The sequence below is a fragment of the Labeo rohita genome, unplaced genomic scaffold (genome assembly GCF_022985175.1).
Source record: "Labeo rohita strain BAU-BD-2019 unplaced genomic scaffold, IGBB_LRoh.1.0 scaffold_49, whole genome shotgun sequence".
NCBI lineage: Eukaryota > Metazoa > Chordata > Actinopteri > Cypriniformes > Cyprinidae > Labeo > Labeo rohita.
In genome coordinates this window covers 494991-510162 of record NW_026129410.1, presented here as the reverse complement: position 1 = coordinate 510162, position 15172 = coordinate 494991, and the positions used below count along the sequence as shown (strand labels likewise).

At 35.7% G+C, this 15172-nt stretch overlaps 1 protein-coding gene across 1 annotated transcript; it reads left to right on the top strand.

Annotated features, from left to right (window-relative positions):
• The first annotated feature begins 7999 nt into the window (after positions 1–7999).
• LOC127160887 (gastrula zinc finger protein xLCGF3.1) lies at positions 8000–14894 on the top strand. The gene is made up of 3 exons (XM_051103531.1): positions 8000–8082; positions 8627–8747; positions 13922–14894. The coding sequence occupies exons 2-3, from the start codon at positions 8663–8665 to the stop codon at positions 14815–14817; spliced, it is 981 nt and encodes a 326-aa protein (XP_050959488.1). The 5' UTR covers positions 8000–8082; positions 8627–8662; the 3' UTR covers positions 14818–14894.
• The last annotated feature ends 278 nt before the right edge of the window (positions 14895–15172 follow it).

Genomic DNA, 15172 nt, shown 5'->3' with positions numbered 1-15172 from the left:
CGTTTTGTTAACTCCATGTCTAAATTGTACGTTTATCAGTATAACAATAACATTGCGTTGTCATACACACACACACAGGTACACTACCACACCTTCTCAAATACATACACTCATATATACATATGCAGTACTAATAAGTCCATATATTAATATACATACATATCACTTACTTCTTCATTTTGCATTTTTCTGAGAAATGTCACCAATCACTTTTTTATCCTGGAATGTCCGTGGCCTTGGCTCCCAGACAAAGAGGATCAAAGTTTTTAATCATTTAAACAAATTACAAGCAGACATATGTCTTCTCCAAGAAACACATTTATCAGAATCTGATCAAAACAAAATCAAATCATCACAGTATCACTTATATTCTGCCCACTACAACACGAAACAGAGAGGAGTATGTATTCTAATAAATAAAAAAATATCATTTGTTCATAACACCACAATTACAGACCCAGAGGGACGTTTTATCATAATTAACATTTCAATGAACAATAACTCATTCACAATAGGAAACTTATACGGCCCAAATACAGATGACCCATTTTTCAGAATTTTTTTCTTCCATTTCAAATATTTCTAATTGTCCAATCATAATAGCAGGTGATTTCAACACAGTTTTAGATCCAACTACAGATAGACGTAACAACATTGACAATAAACGCATTTGGAAATCCGCAGAAACCATAAAACAGTTCATGTGTGATCTTGGTCTTGGCGATAGTTGGCGACTCCAGCATCCGGACATTAAAGCATTCTCATTTTTTTCAACAGTTCATCATTCGTATTCTCGCATTGACTTTTTTCTCACCAGTAATTCTATTATATCCAATATTTCCGAATCAAAGATCCATCCAATAATCATTAGTGATCATGCTCCATTAACATTAAAATTGAATATAACCATTACGCATAAACCCATTTCTAGATGGCGATTTAATACTTCTCTTCTTCAAGATCACGATTTTAACAGCTACTTTAAAAGAGAGTGGGCTTGCTTTCTAGAGATGAATGACTCCCCGGAAGCATCCCCATCTCTTCTGTGGGAAGCAGGAAAGGCTGTATTAAGAGGCAAAATAATTTCATATTCCACTTACAAAAAAAAGAAAGAGAAAGAACAACAAGATGAATTAGAACAGAAAATTAAAGAACTAGAATACATCAACATAAATAACCCAACAGAAGAAACACAGGATATGCTAAGAAAATATAAATCACAATTAAACAAACTAATTAATAAGCATACTCAATTCCTTATTCACACACTACGACAAGAGCACTTTCATCATAGTAATAAATCTGGTAAATACCTGGCTAATCAAATCAAACACAATAAAGAAAAAACAACTATATCGGTCATTAAGGACTCAGCAGGGACACCCACCAATTCACCAGAAGAAATAAATCAAATTTTTCAAAAATTTTACAGTAAACTATATTCCCCTGAAAAGAACCCATCCCAGGATGACATAAATCTTTTTCTTGGCAATATCAACTTACCTCAACTTAACAAACAGCAAATAGATACTCTAGAATTACCTTTATCAGAACAAGAACTTTCTAATGCTCTTAAACTCATGCCCAACAATAAATCACCAGGTCCTGATGGTTTCCCTGCTGAGTTCTACAAACACTTTTGGTCTATTTTATCACCACTTTTCATCCGGCTGATATGCGAATCAAAACAAAAATCAAAACTCCCAGACACCATGAACACAGCCACAATTGCACTCCTCCTCAAACCCAATAAAGATCCAACATTACCGTCAAGCTATCGCCCAATCTCACTAATTAACGTAGACACTAAAATAATTGCTAAAGCTCTCTCCCATAGAATAGAAAAAATCATGCCAACTATAATCCATCCCGATCAAACCGGTTTCATTAAAGGTAGACAAGCATCAAACAACACACGCAGACTCATAAACCTAATTCACCACTCATCAATAAACAAAAACAAATCTGTCATAGTCACCCTTGATGCGGAAAAAGCATTTGACAAAGTAAACTGGAAATTCCTGTTTTCTACATTAGAGAGGTTTGGTTTTGGGGGAGTCATTCATTACCTGGATTAAAATTCTCTACACATCACCCTCAGCCACTGTCATTACTAACGGACTAACATCACGCAGCTTCACTCTACACCGGGGAACTAGACAAGGATGCCCACTCTCTCCATCTCTATTCACCATATTCATCGAACCACTTGCAGCAGCTATCCGTCAAAACAACTACATCAAAGGAATTCAAACATTAAACATACACCATAAAATAAGTCTCTACGCTGATGATATATTATTATACTTACAAAACCCCCAAAAATCATTACAAGAAACAATACAACTCATGAATACCTTTTCTAATATTTCTGAATATTCAATTAACTGGAATAAATCGGCTATTCTTCCATTAAATTCCACGAGTGTGGATGTGACACCCCAAACATCACAAATCCCTTTGTGCACCAATTATATTACATATTTGGGTATCAATATTTCCGCCAAGCTGTCAGAGTTGTTTGCACTCAACTATACCCCATTACTTAAAAAATAGATGACGATCTTCAACGTTGGATGAAATTACCATTATCAATCATGGGCAGAATATCAGCAACAAAAATGTCTATACTCCCAAAAATAAACTACCTATTTTCAATGATTCCAACACAGCCCACTCGTATCTGGTTTAAATCTCTAGATTCAATTATCACAAAATTCTACTGGGAAAACAAGACCCCAAGAATCAAATTAACTACCTTACAGAAACCTAAATCACAAGGTGGATTAGAAGCACCACATTTTTACAATTATTTTCTGGCAAATCAACTCCAAAACATATACAAATGGATTCAACCTAACTCATCAGATTACACATGGCAAGATATTGAACAATCAATCTGCAAAGACATTAACATCTCAGAATTACCTTTTCACAGTCAAACAATCCAAAAACATCACTGTTTTAAAATGCCAACAATAGAAACAACTCTGACAGCCTGGTGGAAGTTCCATCAGATCACAAACTCCCCACTCATACCATGTAAATACACCCCAATTTGGAATAACCCTGATTTTTTAGCTAACAAGAAGCCACTCAACTTTCGCACATGGGCAGATAAGGGAATCACACAATTACAGCATATTATTAATAATAACAACCTGGCAACATTTTCCCATATAGCCCAGACATACAGCTTCTTGGAATATTTACAAATCAAATCGTCAATTAAATCAAAATTACTTAACCAACCAATTAATCTAGACCTACCCCCTAAAATTTCCGAGTTTATTAATATATCTTCCTCCAAAAAATTACTCTCCAAAATATACAAAATGATATCAAAATCAGACAACACATTAGTTCTACCAACCATCAAATGGGAATCAGAAAAGAAAGAAAAAAATCTTTACGTACCGCTTTATTTCTCTTGTTCTATTTACTCTATCCATTCTATTTTTTGCTGTTTCTCTCAATTTATGTCCTTTTTTAAATAGAAAAGGGGAAAAAAAAAAGAAGAAGGAAAAAAACGGATTGGATGAAGGGAAGAGGAGGAAAGAGAAGGAGAAAAGAGGGGGAGGAGAAAAAGAAAAAAAAAAAATAATAAATAAACAGATTGAAAGAGGAAAAAAAAAAAGAAAAAGGAAAGGGAAAAAAAGGAAAAGGAGAAAAAAAAAAAAGGCTTCATTCACAGGGTAAGGGAGACGTGGGCATGGCAGCCTGGGCATTACACTGGACTGATCCGTGCCGAACGTCATACCTTTTTAATGCATCACAAAGCAACTGACACACACTGCATTTCAAGGCTGATTGTATAACTTCCACCTCCTCCTCATATACTCACATAATTATTGGTGTTGTTTTACCTCTTTCAGTCTTCTTATCACTATGGTGATAATGGTAATAGTGATGATAATTATTATTATTGTTGTTATTATTATTATTGTTATTTTGATGATGATTATTATTAATATTAATATTGTTATTTTGCTTTTGTTTGTACTTTATTATTATTATTATTATTGTTATTGTTATTGTTATTATTATTATTATTATTATTACTTTCCTCTGCATCTTGTCTCTATTTCTTTTCTCTTCCCTTCATCTTCTTAGACATCTTTTTCTACTGTCTGTTCCTCTTTCTTTTTTCTCTTTCTCTCTCTCTCTCTTTTTTTTTCTTTTTCTTTCTTCTTCTTCCTGCTCTTTCCCTCTCTTCTAATAATAATGATTATTATTATTGTTATTATTATTATTTTTTTTTTTATTATTATTATTGTTAGTCCTCTTCCTGATTCCCAAAAACCCCCCCTCACCTCCTCATTACTATCATTAATATTATTACTAATAATTTTGTTATCATTACTATTACTACTGTTCTGATTTATCCTCCGGTTATCTTATTATCATTACTATATTGTCATCTATTGTTTCTGTGTGCTTCATGTACTGTGACATATCCACCCAGTTATCTTTATATGCAAACACACACACACACACACACACACACACACAAATGCACACATCTGACAGTTCCTGAACCATTGATTTTGTATTGCCTGTCTGTTTTTTTTTTTTTTTTTTTTCTCTGTTTGTTTGTTTGTTTTGTTGGTTTATTTATCCCTGTTTGAGATCCCAATTTATGTACATCTTGCATATTCTAATAAAAAACAAAAAAAAAAAAAAAAAAAAAAAACAAATATAGGACAGTCAAAAAGACAACTTCTTGAAAGACCTGGAAAACATCACCATAGGCATATGTGTCATTAAAAAGGAAGAAGGTGTTCTTGGAGACTACGACGATACTGGAATCTTTTACTGATGGAGTAATGATTCTTGAGCAGATCAAATCTCTGGCACAAGCCTGTGCATTGATGTTGGGTACAATCTATGTGCTTAATTTGGCATACTCAAAAGAACTAAAATACTACTATGAACTTGTTCAAAATTCCTTATGCAGATGGATTCTGAAAGGCTCTCCCCCAAAATTCTAGGACACCACTACTGTTTTTAACATCTGTGCAGTTTAACCACTGTTGTTTTAAAGATTCACAAACAATGTGAAGTCTTTCCACCTGTGAATCATGTGGGTTCTTAACACCTGTACACGCAAAGAAACTGTTATTAAACATGCATTTGATGACAGTAAAGATAAGATCAAAACATTAAACTTACTGTTGTGTTTATTTACAGAGCCATTTAAGGACCTCTCCTTCAGACAAAAAAAATATATAATATTTTTTAAGGTAAGTGGTTGCAAACAATTTATTTTAGCTACATTTAAAAAAGGTTGAAAGTTAATAAACGAAATGTGTTTATTTAAATGTAGCTAAAAAAATTGATTGCAACCACCTACCTTAAAAAAATTTAGTAAATTCAATTAATCTTTTTTTTTCCAGTAATAAATGAAAAAATTAAGAAAAAGTAACATAATTAAATAGGGCTAAAATTACTATTTTTTATACTAAGGTAACTAAATAAAATTGATTAAATTCAACTAAATGTGTTTGTTTAAATTTAGATCAAATCAATTTTTTTCAGTGTATGACTAAGGCCAAGGAAAGAGATGGCATTCCATCTATGTGATATTAGCATTTCTGACACTTTTCTTCAGCTTTTGTAGATGGTTCTCAAATGGAAAAGTGCAAATCTCATTTACAGCAGTTCCAAAATTCCAAACATCTTCTGGTAAGTGGACAAGAGAATGGACATTGTCAGAAGGAAAGATGGGGCTGTAGAGCTTAGTAGATGTTTTATAAAAACAGATGAGAAGCTGTTCAGCATAGACATTATATGCATCCCTTGTTTCATCATCAGAGTCCAACAGTATGGACATGGCAACAGTAAGTGTCAGGAAATGGTGGTAGTAGCTCTCAGTAAGACCGAACAAAGAACAACAGGTCCAGTGTACAGTAAGAACTGCCGGAATTCAGTTGCTTTCCATCTGTCCGGAAATGCAAGAGACCATGGGTGTTGGGCAGATTCCCTCGGCAGTTTTCCACTGATAGACACAAACTTGCATGATATGTCACCAATTTGTCTCTGAGAAAGTTTATACAGTCTTGCACCCTGTTTGAGGAAGGTCAGTAACCATCCCTAGGTAGACCACATGCGTTGTCCAACACAAATGACTGTGTGCATGGCATCTACCAAGGGTAAGTGTCCAGTTTCATTAGAAGAGCAGGACAGCCTGTTGAATTCCTCTTCTGTTCTTAACGAAATAGTCTCTCATGATTGGTAATTAAACACAACCCTGTTGTCCACATGTTGTCTTTCAATAGTGCATCTCTCACAGCTATTGTATGCATTGTGTCCCTTTATGCATTTCAAAAAACCTCTTGCTGGAGCATCACAAATGAAAGCATTAACTTTAACATTTAAGGTTTTATCTTTGAATGCAATTTCCATCATGTTGATTTCCATCACATGATTTGTTTTTTCATTGCCACAAATTACAGCCACAATAAAATCTGGAACCTTTTGACAATACAAAAATTGGCTAAATCTGGACATTTGATGACTTGAACAATGGCAAACCATTTATGTTGAAATTTAGAGTACATGTTTTTCTCTGGAGAACTCATCTGGATACTGTGAACATTTTTTCAAAATTCCATATTCAAGACCAAAATAAAGATATTGACCACCACATAATTCATGTGTTTCTATTTGGTGAGGAGTTCCCAACAGAGTTCATGCATCCATGTTTTCTTAGCACAGAGAGGAGCTCATCAACCGACACCCATGCTGCCTTGCTTTAGCCAAATCGGTCCTCAAATCACTTACTTCCTATGAGGAGGTGCCAGAATCGGTAACATCACTTTCACTGCAACTGTCATACTGCTTGCCATCCTGGTCATTCACAAGATCATCTAAGACTGCCATTGTTGGTTGCACCTAGGCCAACCCCAGGAGCAAAAGAATGATCCCCCTCTGATTCACTGCTAGACAGTGTCATTGCATGCAATTCAGCATTTTGCCTCCTCCATGTTCTATGGTACACCATCTATTAAAAAAAAGTTAATAGATGTAATGTATTTTCACTGTCATATACTAGCTTAGAAGAGAAGGACACAGGTAAAAGGATAGTGTCTAAGGGTGCTCCCCCTCAGAAATTCAGTCACTTTGTTTTGCACTAATGTTATATATAAGCAATCGTACATATTCTGATTTGGTGAAAAGAACATTTTATCTCAGAAGAACTTTCAATATTGTATCTGACGTGTGTCTGAAATTACGTGCATGCAACGTTGCAGTTACGTTACCAGGAAGTCATGAAGTTACCAATATATTACTGATAGAGTATGTATCTGGGACATCCTTGGTAGTATTACGATGTTAGGAGGAGGTACTGACGACGCTGTGAGTTTGTAATGTCATGGTAATAAAATTACGGGCATGCGACATTGTAGTTGCGTTGCCAAGTCATGAAATTACCAAAATTTACCAATCCATTACGTAACTGTTACGTCGTGTATTAGCAGAGTGGACATGGATGAGACTGGAAGCCACACCCAAAAAAAATTACAAATGGCTGCGCCCACTCTTACGGGAAAAATGAGGTGGATAGATAAGCCATAACGTTAATATAATAATCCTAAAATATCTCAGCAGCAGTTATACCTCAGCATACTAAATGACAAAATGCCATATTTTTTGTATAGCCAGGTGAAAAGGACATCTTTAAAATAATATTCCCGTACTACATATTCTCATAAAACCTTCCATAGCTTTTGCTTGGTTCCTAAAATGCATTAAATATTTTTAAAGGCATGTCATTAAAACTGATTCAAGTTCTCAACCACTGGTATGTTTTCTGCACCCAAACATGACATACTGTTTACACAGTAGTTATTTTTTAGCAAGTCATTGGACAATTTATATTTATTTATATGTATATTTAATTATATATTTGACCACGAATAATATTCTGAATAGCTTTGAGTGACAAATGTTAAACAATTAATGTGTATTTTCAGTTTGTCTGCACACTATGCACAATAAGGACTTTTATTTTGTTCGGGCGATGTGACGTCACAGGGCTGCGCCGCGCTCCTGCGTCTGTTTTGATTCGGCTGAAGACAGGTTTGTGATTTCAAGCATTTTAAGTGTTTAAATCGATAGGGACGTTCAGACAGTTTTATCGTTTGTACAAGCGATGTAAAACGAATGAATTATTCTTGAATATAATATGTCAGTGCTTTATTTTTCATGTATGGCCGTCATTTGGCGTGAGTAAAGCGTATCAACACAGAAAAGGGGCGTCTTATTTCGCTCACTGTGTGATCCCAGATCAGTTTATCGTAAACGTGAATTCAGTCCAGTGAACAGTGAAAGGAGAAACAAACCTTTTTGTACCTCCGAGTCAAATGAGTCATTTGCTTTTCAAAATGATTCACTGAATCGCTCGATTCACCGCACGCGGACGAGACCTGCCTGTCAAACCAGTGTAAAAGCAACGACAACAGTGTTTTGAGTGTTTTTGCATTATCGATCACCCTGATTTACCAGTGTGTTATCTATTGAACTATAGAGATACTGATTGAACTGATTGAGACACACCCACAGATTATTGGATTTATTTTCTTTCTGTTTATTATTCTCATGTCAATCTTGTGTCCAAACACAGAAAAACTCCTGCTGAGGTCCACACGCTGTTATAAAGATGGCGTTTATTAAAGAGGAGAATGAAGAAGTGAAGATTGAAGAGGCATTCAGAGTCAAAAATGAAGATACTGATGAACAAACAGGTTGGTATTCATTCTCAAGGGTGAACTCACTGTCCATCTCTACATAAATGAATCGTAATTTAACTATAAACCCAATATAAGCAATATAAAAACCATTCATTTGTATCACTTAATTACGCATCACTATCTAACAAAATATATAATGAAATATTTAAGAATAAAAAATAATATAATACATAATGTTGTACTATGTTATATATTGATTGAAAATGTTCTAAAGACATTTTTGAGAGGCAACAAGATTGTGTGAACATTTACATGTTGCAGAATCATGAGATTAATCCCAAATACTTATACATTTGTAAATAAATGTAATCATTTAATTGTCATGTTTATAATTAAAGTAAAAGTAAATTTAGCTGATTTTCCAGTAGTGTTTGACAGGCATGAAAATCCCTCACCTTTCGGCGAAATTCGCCGTTTTTGAAGCCAAAACAGGTGACCCACGTGAATCGTGTAGATCCGATGAGAAATTCTTTTTGAGGGGGTGGGGGGAGGGGTCTTGGATGGTATTTATTGATTGATTAAAACTTAATATAAAGTGGATTTGAGCCATTTCAAATCGTGAAAGCTGAGCGTCCCCGCGTTCGTAGACCGTGCGCGGCATCCAATGACATCCAGGGCGACATTTCTTCCTGCGGGACAATCCGCGTGGGAGAAGACAACAGGGGAGAGATCCACAATTTAATTTCGTGGTGTGTATGTGTCACCAAAGGCTTAGTCGCCGTTCACATGCAGCGCGTTTTGCGCGCGGAAGCTATTTATTTTCAATGGAGCCGCGCAGTTTAAAATCCAAAGCAGAAATGTTTTTGTAACTGACAGCGCCTTCATGGTTGCCTAGTAACAGCAGACGCTACAGAAGCGCGAGCGCACAAGCGCTCTGAAATTGGTGGAGGAAGCGACGCGCCTCGCGTTTTCCACGCGTTTTTAGACGCTTCATGTGAACGTACCCTTAAGAGACTAAGTTACATTTAATGCTAAAGTATCGCTAACACTAATACAAACATTATTTTTGCAGTATGAGTGTGTTAGGGCAGAACGATGCAGCTCTGTGTTTTTCGATAATGGTAGAAAACATTTATTAGGTTGATTTCTTTGCCCAAAAAAACAAACAAACAAAAAACTTGGCTGTTAATCATGATGGAAGAATAAATAAGTTAAGTTGCAGCATGTCCCCTAATGAGGCCGTAATATTTATTCTGTGGGAGTCCCCCCACCTCCCGGCCACATCACCCCTCGAGCACCCTTCTCACCTTTTTCACCCCTGACCCATTTTCATGCCTGGTTTGAAATTGACATTGTGTTATTTTTCTCCTTTGTCACTGGAAATAGACTATATACATTTTATGTATAAGTACATTTTAATGTTGGCTATCCTGCCAGTCCTTCATTTCCCATATAAGTTTTATCTATCTATCTATCTATCTATCTATCTATATATATATATATATATATATATATATTATTTATGACAGATTTTCCAACAGTTTTTCTGAAAATACAAAACAAGCCAGAATCTCACAAACTGTATATATATAAAAATTAAAAAACAAGACAAAACCAAAACAAAACAACAACAACATATACTGGAACATGCACCAGATACAGTGAAAGATACACACCTGAGACATAGCCACAGATTTAAACAAAATATTAAACATGGAGTGAAATAAACAAATAACATAAATTTCAGTTCTTAAAAAGATAAGTGAGGAAGGAGCCCCAAATTTTATCAAATTTTTTATAAGCGTCAAACTTAGAGAATCAAATCTTTTCAAGCTTGAGAGCAGCAACCATTTCAGCCAACCATCTATGAAAAGTGGGTGGTAAAGCAGACTTCCAATGCATCAAAATCACCCTTTTAGCAACCACCATACCAAACATAAGAGACAATTGCTGAAAATGTGTCAAACCTAGTGTATGGTCAGAACATCCAAACAAAGCTAATTCAAGATCTGGACTTATATCTTCTCCGAAGACATTTGAAAACCACTGAAAAAATATTCTTTCAGAAATCTCAGGACAAAACCAAAAAGTATGAGCATGCGTCCCATCCGAACTCCTACATCTATCACATAGTGGGGAAACTGAAGGCTAAATTTTATTGAGTTTAGATTTAGTGTAATGTAACCTATGCAGCACTTTAAACTGTATAAGTTGTAATCTTGCATTAATAGAGCAGGAATTAATTTGTTTCAGTCCCTCCTCCCAAATATCCTTTGAAATATTGAGTCCAGTGTCACTTTCCCAAGCTACTTTAAGGTTTTCCCATATAAGTTACTCGTAAATCCCCCATGTACCGGTTTATGAATGGCTTTTGTCAAATGTCTGGTTTTAGCTAGTTTGGCTGTGGTTTGTGCCTCAATACTTGATGTTACGGCTCTGAAGCTGAAAGCTTTACTATCACTGTGATGAGGACCATCCCGAGTCAGAGAGGTGTGAATCTGCAGTGGAGACAGGACATGAATGGGGCAGTTCACAGGACAAAAGAATTAAGATTGTAGACTAAATGGATGCTTGAAGTTGTTCAGCAGAAGAACAAAACTCATGAATGTTTCAAAGAAGTTGTAAGTAAATTATGACAGCACTTTAATATTTGTGAGAACTTTCCCTTTAAATTCTAACTGAAATTGTTCACAACTCTCCGTATTTGAGAGGACAAAGTTGAGTTATTCTAATATTTTAGGCATAAATTGCATATTTAAAATTTCAAAAAACAAATAAAACACTATATATATCCTTCACCAAAGAAATTGTACAGTGATTCTTATTAAAGCAACTGTATTACAGTTCTTCAGTCAAGAGCAGTGAGGGATTTTTCTCCTGGTGTTTTTGTTGTTTTATTAGCATTAAAGGGATATTTCACCCAAAAAATGAAAATCATTTACTCCCTCTCAAATTTCTTGTGCTGAACACAAAAGAAGATATTTTGAAGAATGTTGGTAACCAAACAGTTTGAGGTCCTCATTGACTTCCACAGTTTCCGTGGCGCTTTGCGCCACCCGGCATCATAGTTTTCCTCATCTACTTTGTGATCAACAAACAAAAAAATGTATAATTTTGACCGCGTTGATGAACCTGTGGTTGTTTTGGCAGTGGGGAAGAAACATGTGCCACTTTTCAACCTATCGGAATCTAATAATTTATGTGAGGAGATTAAAATGAGACACTCATTTTATTGCATATGCATGATTTATTGCATTTTGGGAACAAAAAAAACAAAACAAAAAAAAAACATGTCATGGACAGGGCTCTGTGCGACTGACCCGATCAGCATATTTGTGTTTCCGCTGAGGGGAGCTTCAAAGGTGCTTTCTAGGTGTTTTTGCAACTTTTAAGTAATGCAGCACAGACATATCTGATGAATCCATTCATAAACTGTAGAGAGAGTGTAAATAAGAGATTCATTGTGCAGTGTAGAGAGCTTTGTTGATTATAATGGAACTTTGTGAGATGAAGTAAGATAAGTGAATGATTCTAAGGTGATTCTAAAATTTTGACTGTGCTCTTTAATTTTTTTTTTTTTTTTTTTTAAGTTAGGAGCACAAATGCTCTAAAAAAGTAAAGGAAGTGTAGAGCCCTGTTGCATTTGTTGCATTTTGGGGAAAAAATAATCAGTTTTTATAATAAATCTTTGAAAATCAAAATCTGAATTTGAATTTTTAATGTTATAACCTAAAGATGCTATGTGAAAGTTTGAAATGAACAGAAAATTGAACAGAAAATAGTGGTTTTCATCTTGCCACTTTCTTGGTAAAGAAAATGCATTTTTATTCAAATTAATCAAAATGGATTTATAGTGTTTTGGAACCAAAATCTTCATTTGTAAGCCTACCAACATCCATCGCCATGACTTATCGCAAGAGGAAAAAAATGACGTGTTAGTGGTGTAACATTGGTTAATGGAAACTCATTTCACAAGTTTATTTTCAACATTTATAAAACCATAAAAGTTTTGCACAATTCTGTAATGGAAACGCAACTAATGACAAGCAGCAGCATGTTAGTACTATTAATGACCATTCACACAGAACGTGTCTTTGTGTCTAAAATGCGAGACGCAGTTCTCAGCAATGGTTTTTAAAAAAGCGCAGCATAGAACACAAGGGTCTCGAGACGCGCTTTTGAGACGTGATGCAGTAACAACAATATTCATTGACAGAGATCTTTCTGGGATAGTTTTATGAGGAACAAGTTGTGATAATCGCTTGAAGAAAGGTTATGTAATTCAGGGTATCTGAACACAGGCACTGTGAGCGCCTCCTCCGCCATGTTGCCATCAAATAAAACCATTGTCATGCCAACTTGCTACTGTAAACAGAAGCTTGCATCCGCTTGCCCCACTTCTGAGTTCTTCCGATTGGTCCACTGCTTTGGAACTGACATTGATGAGCGGCACTGCATGTAAAAGTTTAAAATCTTTAAACTTGACATGGCATCTTAAATACATGGCACTCATCTGAGAGGCACTGAAAAAGACGCAAGGTGCGAGTGTAACTGTCATGCATGTCCGTCAAGTGTGTGTTTACATAGAAAAACAATGGAAAAGTAGTGCATTGGAACAGAAAAACGCATTCTGTGTAAATGGCCCCTTAGTCTGCTGTCACTTTAAGACCTGTCTGTTTTCTCTCAACTGTTAAACATAACCAACAGTGTTTATGTTTTCAACAGTACTAGCGTGATAAGATATGAAAAAGATAATTTAGTCCAGTAACCAGGTGTTGTTTGACAGGCTTTTTAGTGGGTCAGAAAAGCACATGTCAGAACAGCACATGAATGAAATGTTTAACTGGCAAGGCTTTAAAGCAGATGCAAATAATGTACTTTTGTGATTGCAAATTCAGTGCTTTTGTGAAGTGCAGTGTCCTGTGACTCTTCCTCTGAGTTAACATTTGATGTGAATGTATGTCATGTTGTACAGTATATTGAGACAGAGGCGCCAGAAATGAAAGAATGTGCACTGTAGCCCCATACTACAGTATTTCTTCAAAAGCAGTTTGTGAAGACAAGAATCATGATATCTCACACATCAGGTTGCTAATTTTCAATATTTAAGTAGGTAGGACCTAGCAAACATTGTTGGTTTTGATGTTATAGAGGTATAAATATTTTAATGTTTGTTGTTTTGTGCCATTCAACTGGGGTTAACTTGTATTTATCTCCTTTTCTCATAGAGCTGATAGTGCTGAAAGTGGAGAATCAAGAACTGGATGAAATGGAAGAGAAACATCATGATTTTGTAACTGCAGAACAGACATCATCAAGAGTTCAAACAACTGAAACCATTAATCACCACACAATGATTCACTCAAGTTTTAAATGTCATGAATGTGGGGTGAAATTCTATAGCAGTAAACACCTTAACAGGCATGCAATAATTCACTCCAAAGAAAAGCCTTTTAAATGCCAGCAGTGTGAAAAGAGTTTTAAAATCATCAAATACCTGAAGAATCACATGAAAATTCACAGTGGACAAAAACCATTCACATGCACTCAGTGTGGAAAGTGTTTCGGTCATAAAGTAAGCCTCAAGACTCACATGATTCTTCACACTGGAGAGAAGCCTTACACCTGCAGACTGTGTGGAAAGAGCTTCTCACAAAGCGGAAATCTTCAATATCACATGAGAGTTCACACTGGAGAGAAACGTTACACCTGCCCACACTGCCAAAAAAAATTTGGTCACAAAGTCAGCCTCAAGACTCACCTGAGGATTCACACCGGAGAGAGGCCTTACAATTGCCAACAGTGTGACAAGAGTTTTGCACACAAAGAATCCCTTGAAATTCACATGACATTTCACACTGGAGAGATGCCCTTCACCTGCCAGCTGTGCGGGAAGGGCTTCTCACAGAAAGGAAATCTGAAGAGTCACGTAAGAGTTCACACTGGAGAGAGGCCTTATATCTGTTCTCACTGTGGAAAGAGTTTCACACTTAAAGGAAATCTAAAGATTCACATGAGGCTTCACACTGGAGAGAAGCCGTACACATGCTCTCAGTGTGAGATGAGTTTCACGTATCAAAGAGACCTGAAACGCCATTTGCAAACTCATTGCTCCTCAGAGTGATGAGATTTGAAAAAGGAGCATTTTTGTGTGTGTGAGAGAGATTTCAAAATATTGCAATAAACATCCTCTCATTTCAATCTTTCAAGGTTTCTCATATTTGATTCAGTTTAACAAATTTGATAAATGCTTTTGCTGTGAAAACGCATTTTATACATTTACATGCGATTTAATCTGTTTATCATCAGATTGATTGCTCAATTGACCATTCGCAAACTGCTTGATTGACAGGCGATCTGAGCAATTATAAAGTTGAACACAGGACAGTAGACTAACTTCGATGGACTTAACACTAGAACCACCATGGGGTCAATTTTACCCGTAGATGTTATTTAAATGTACATAACAGATTTTCAAT

Coding starts and splice junctions, on each gene's coding strand:
- LOC127160887 (XM_051103531.1), top strand. CDS start 8,663: ATGGCGTTTATTAAAGAGGAGAATGAAGAAGTGAAGATTGAAGAGGCA. Junction 8,748..13,921: donor AGATACTGATGAACAAACAG/GTTGGTATTCAT, acceptor CTTTTCTCATAG/AGCTGATAGTGCTGAAAGTG.